The 6,012-nt window shown below is 44.5% G+C and overlaps 1 protein-coding gene across 1 annotated transcript in view; it reads left to right on the forward strand.

Moving 5' to 3' along the window:
- The window catches only part of myripb (myosin VIIA and Rab interacting protein b), a 53,521-nt gene that overhangs the window by 31,909 nt on the left and 15,600 nt on the right, over window positions 1-6,012 (forward strand). The window contains exon 5 of the mRNA XM_019863492.1: window positions 5,661-5,747. Within this exon, the coding sequence (XP_019719051.1) occupies window positions 5,661-5,747 (87 nt within the window). The remainder of the gene's footprint in view (window positions 1-5,660; window positions 5,748-6,012) is intronic.

Genomic DNA, 6,012 nt, shown 5'->3' on the forward strand with positions numbered 1-6,012 from the left:
GTGTGTGTGTGTGTGTGTGTGTGTGTGTGTGTGTGTGTGTGTGTGTGTGTGTGTGTGTGTGTGAGAGACAACGTCTGTATGTGTGCTGATGGTTTCCCTGCAGCCGTGCCTAATACGTGCAGTAGGCTGCGTCCATTTTTGTTTTGCCCTCGTTGGGTCGCTCTGTCGTGGGCAGCAGCGGGGCAGCTTTTATCCATTCTGCCCCCCCACCCCCCGATAGCATTGTTTTGACCCGGCTGCAGCATGATCAGTCTGTCTCCACAGGGCATTATTTCCAACCCCAGTAGGCTGGATTAAATGGATGAAGGGAGCACTGAGGGGATAAATCAGGTCAGCCTTTGGGCTAAACTGGATGAGGGGAAGGTTCAGGATAAGTGAGGGACTGCGAGACATTTGCAAGCCTGAGTGATGTGGAAGTTTTTTTCCTCATAATAATGATAGTAATAATAATAGTTGCCGGAGTAATTATGTATCTCTGCTATTTGTTTATTTTTCTAGGACAAATGTTTGAGTCGTGAAAAATCCAATTGTGCGTTTGACATTAAATTAATCACATTGAACTATCAAATTTCCAAAATGTCAAATGCAAGCATGCAACACTCTCATTTTATTATAAAGTATTTGATATGGCTTAGGCAATTAACACAAACACACAGTCGCAGGCGGGCACAGACATTCCCCTTTTGTTTTCAAGTCACACATGAGCTTTATCGCCTCCCACTGAAGAAGATGAACATGAAAGGCCCGGATGGCCGGCTCCCTTTTCTCCCTCGCCGTCTGTTTGAAGGTCACACATTCATTGTGGACACGTGACTGGTGTAAAACATCCGCCGCTCTCTCGACGACCGTCACGTCGGCCGCCATCTCACGCCTCCCGACAATTGATGCCGTGGAGGTCAGTCACTTGGCGATGAAGAAAGAAATAAAAGCCAGCTTTGCCGCAAGGCATGTGAAGTCCGCCCAGTGGATGGGAAAGAGTTTATGAGAATGTTTTACATTCCTGAGGCGTTGCCCCTATTTGCATGAGAGTCCATTATTTTGAGTTTCAGGGCCGTATCATAAAATCCCATTCTGGAAGTAGACCAACAGAGGTGGTGTAAAAATGTTTATTAAATCATTTTTTCTTCTCAGTGCAGCACAGAATAGAATGAAGCACGTGCGGAATCAGGGGATGTACAATAAGTTGTGTCCAGGAAGTTGGAGTATGGAAAAACAATGGGATGACTTTATAATATCATATAAAGAAGCATATTTTCTTTGTTGACTGGCTGGGAGAAATGTCTTTTGCCGATAAAAGGATTCAATTTTCGAGGCGCCCTTGAAGTGGAAAAACAGGCCTAAGTCGAGCATTCAAGGTCGTCGGTCGATTTGATGCTAAGCTAGCAAAACAAGTCCCTGGATCTTGTTCCAAATGAAAGTGCCAACATTGAGTTGACCTTCTCATCTCGCAGAACGTAGCGTTTCACAGAATGTTAAACAGCCCCTTGAAAGAGTTCAAAACAAGTTTATTTGAGGACCTGTGGGAGTAAGCCAGAAAAGTGCATTTTGTGCTACTTTTCGCTTGTCATCTGTGGCTCAGAATCACTTTGAGAAGTAGGTGATGGATAAACATAGCACCGCAACAGTGAAAGAAATCATCACTTCTCTTTGTCTGTGTTCTTTCATCTCAAAGCTTTTGGGTGTGATGGGCCGAATGTTTAATGGAAGCAAAGAGTCACTTGGATGTCTGCAATGAAAGTGACATTTGGTGAAATTATTGGAGAAAAGGTCTGCTCACCCGCATCGGGGGGTCATCTCGACATGAGAGGAAGGCGAAGTGAAACTCTGACCTTTTGTCAGCTGAAGCAAATCTTCCTCACTTAACATTCACTGTCGGATTGAATTACGCCCATGCTGCGAGTTCCTCGACTGATCCACAGCCAGCAGAGACGCGACTTTTCAGGAAGCAGTTTTTATTGTCATGCGACGGGCAGATCTGCCTCGCTCCCGCAGTCCTTTTCACCCAAATGACAGGTTGTTTAACGCATTTAACCCAGTCTGCTTATAATTCAGCGTATTTTTCCCTGCATACTCAAATGTCACACACGTTTATTTCAAATTAAACGACAGCGTGTTTATGCTCACGGCCATTGTCGAGATACGCTGAATGATTTCTTTTTTTTCTGCTTACATTATTTAATTACATGAAAGAGTCAAAGTAGTTGGAGCGCCTCTGGAAATGTTGCAGTCGGAGTAATAAACATCATCAAGTCTATCTGAGAACATGGAAGATGTATTACACGTTTCATGTCATCGGGGATGGAGTGGCCAATGGGAAATTCTGGAAAATGTGTTTATTTTCCCAAACGGCCGGTCCTGGGCATCAATGTGATCTTATTAATGAACAAATGTACCAGATGTTGAATGTGTTAGGTTGTTTTAGTAGGTTTCAAGTGTGATTTGCTGGATGGATGTCCCAAACGAATGCGAAAATCTTCCATTGGGGTTGACTGCATGGCGTTGGACGTTATGACGGCTCACAATTAAATGGGCATCACATCACAAGAACAAGAGACAAACTCTCAGGGGGGGGGGATACAGGAGACCAGCTTGCTTCCGTTGCTCCTCTCTTGTGATGTTAGAAGATAGCCTGTCAGTTCAGCCCCTTGTTGTGACAGCGTTGTTAATAAGACATTTGCTGCCAGATGCTCCATTGTAATTGAAAGGACTCCCCCACCCCGTCTTCTGGCTGATCTCAACGCTGATGGAACTTCTGTGCCGTCTTATTTTCTTTTCGTTTTCTCTATCTGTATGTAATGCTCAATGGCCAAAGTGTTTGGAAACACCTTTGCTGCATAAAGGCACAGGAGTGGCACATTGATGAACACTGTGCACGGCGCTCTCGGCATGAACAACACAACCCAATAAAGTGACGACTTTGGGTGAAATATCAATAAAAAGAGACTGATTACAATTTCTTTTTTCATTCTCTTTTCAATTCAATCATTAAATTCACCACCAAGGCATTTAATTTTCAGAATGGCATTTTATTTTTGTTCCTGACACTTTTGGGGGACAAATAACATGCCCCGAGTCCAATTTGACCCAAGTTCGTTCTTGCTCTACCCGAGAAACTAACATAACAGGACGGTTCAAATATGAGTGACTCAGTACACCAAGTCGTGTGGACTTAATATTGCACGACTGTTTACTGTAAATGTTCTCTCGGTTGGATTGAAATATAAATCCATTTAATTTGTGTCATTGTAATCAAACGCGTCTATTGATTTAAAGCAGCGGTTCATACTTGCAGCCTTGTAAAGTTGTAACGTGGCCGCACTGCGTGGAGGTTGAAGATCAGCAATCATTTGCTTTAGTGTTCCTCAAAGGCAAATTACAACTTTTGCAGTAATTTAAAGGCATCTCTCCGGAAAGCGCCGTGCTCCATTGGGATGCTGCGGCATACATTATGGAAGAGATCAAGGTAAGGGGCTGTGCAAAGAGTGCACAGCTGAATGCTAATATCAGCACACTCACACGCCCCCACAAAGACGATTGAGGGTCTGTCTTAAGAATGTTTGCATGCCTCCGCCGGTTGGTCAACCTTAAAAGGTTTGGCGACAGCTGGTCACAGATGAAAAAGGCGCTGTCTATTTCTTGAAAGATAAAATGCATGATGCTCGCTTTGGCTTGCACCGCATTCATTGTTTTCTCCTTTCTTTCTCTTCTCTGCGGTAAATCCTGCCCACGTTTCTTGCGATGGTCACGGTGAAATCCCTCGGCCGCATCGCTCACATTGGAAGCGCTAAGACGCTGTCATATATTTTTCTATTTGGGCTCGCCTGCTGAAGGAGCAGACGCCTTCTGTACCGCCAGCCTTCGCAAAACAATCGCAATGGATGGGTCGGTCGACCGTGCACTGCGCTGCTCTAAGTGCAGTGTGAGAGGGCCTCCACTGTGGTGAAATGATCCTCTTGAAGTATGTGGTCGCCACAAAATGTCATTGTTGTGTTCTTTTCAACGTAAAGAAGTCATGCGCTGCATTGTTTTAACAAAGTCAGTCGGTTCCTCGGCTTAATAACATTTTTGTGGCATACTTTCAGAAAACTACCTTGAGGATCAAGAATTCGTGACTTTTATGATGGCTCTTATGCAGGGTGCTCATCCTCATGTCTTCCGCTGGCCAAGAATGTGTTTGGCTTTGGTTGGATTGACAATCAGTGGGATGCTAAAACAGTCGCATGAGCTTGAAGCTGATTGAATATTGTTGCGAGAGGGAACGACAAAAGCAAAAGCAGGACATACGGTGGTGGTTCTTCCAAAAATGCTTCTGTGAACTTCTCTTTTCCACATTTGTAAGATACGCTATACTATCTTCACTCACAAGAACTGTGCGCGCTGACTTCCGTTTTATTTTCACATCCCACACAGGTGCGATCCCAAAATCACAAACATACGCAACAGCGTCATCTAATTGTAATTCTTTGTCAATTGTGAACTGGGAGAAAAAAAGGTGTGTGCCTGTTGATTTGATTGAGCCATCCTTCTGCAACGTCAAAGAATATTTGGCAGCCTCGTGAGGAATGTCCCGAAGCAATCTTCAAAGATGAATTTTGGATGTGGCGTCCCATCTGGTTGTTTTCTTTGATCAGACGAGATGTAATCCTGAAATCACTCAACGTGAATTATTGATAAAGCTTTTGTCTCGGTGTTATTTCAACTCGCATTCGCTATACGCGCTGGTCACAACTGCTGTCAGACAACGATGCCAGCTACAATCCCAATCACGCCGCCGCACATCAACATAAGATTCATATTGCAGTCGAGTTCATTTACTGCATATTTTCCGAAGAGGAACACTTATGGGAAAACGGAGCTCTCATCCAACGTTAACACGGCGTTGCAGGAGAGCGGCGGTTGCCGAAGCTCGGCTCATCTTCGAAGCCGGGTGACAGTTTGCTATGGCAGAGGCCATTTAGCGGGTCTGGCACAATCACACCAAAACCGCACGAGTGAATTTGGACTCTCAAAGAGAAACGGCAGACGGTCCAGCTGGAAGACGAGTCGCGAGTGAGGACTCTTGCGTGGCTTTCGGTTTGGAAGAATGACTTGGAATTATGGCTGCTGTGTTTTCTCTGGAATTTTTATTCGGGTTTCAAGTGTGAGGTGCAATCGTAAACACATCATTCATCGTGGAATATTTAGTTTGTTTGCTTCTGAATCTGCGTGCCCGTTTATCCCGGAGAATGTGGGCGTAACGGTTTTTGAAGTAAGAGGCAGTTTCACGTTATTGACTGCATTCAGACCATTTTCCAATCAATTATAATCACAACATTCATATTTAGGTCGCATGAATATCTGAGATTTCCGAGCTTTATATATAAATATGTCAGCTTTGTTCCTTCAGAGAGCTGTCCTGAATTGTACTCGTGACTGTTGGAGTATTTCTTTTGAAAGCAGATCGTATTATCAGATGAGTTGCCTTCGGGATTTTGTCAAAATAAGAACAATGAAATGAGGAGTACGCATGACAAGAGTACAAGGGGCCGTGGGGATTAGTGGCGCGGTGCGCAGCGGGCTATGTTATTTGCAGATTTCAATATGAACGCAGTGTTGGCATGACTGTGACGGGGTGTCAGATTTTCGGTTTGACTCACAGCCTCTCCGTCTCTTTCACTCAGAAAGCAGCGTCCACGAGGGAAGTTTTGGCAATGACAACGATGGCAGCATATGTGGCAGTGACTCCGTCTTCTACAAACAGAGTGAAGGTGAGGACACTGCTGTATTGAGATTTCTGCCTCTTGTCCCCCCCCACACACTCGTTTTGTTTTCCTGTTCGCTACATTGCCAGCATGGATAAATAAACATTTATTTGTATTGAATAAATCCCGATTTTGGGTCAAATGAAGTGAAAATGGATCATTTCCCAAGGCATCTCCTGATGATTGTGTTCTTCATATGTGTGGCATCAGGACACAGTATGGCTGAGACGCTCACGGTCGCCTTGCGCGTTGCTGAGGAAGCCCTAGAGGA

Source organism: Hippocampus comes, unplaced genomic scaffold, assembly GCF_001891065.2.
Source record: "Hippocampus comes isolate QL1 unplaced genomic scaffold, H_comes_QL1_v1.1 scaffold360, whole genome shotgun sequence".
NCBI classification, from domain to species: domain Eukaryota; kingdom Metazoa; phylum Chordata; class Actinopteri; order Syngnathiformes; family Syngnathidae; genus Hippocampus; species Hippocampus comes.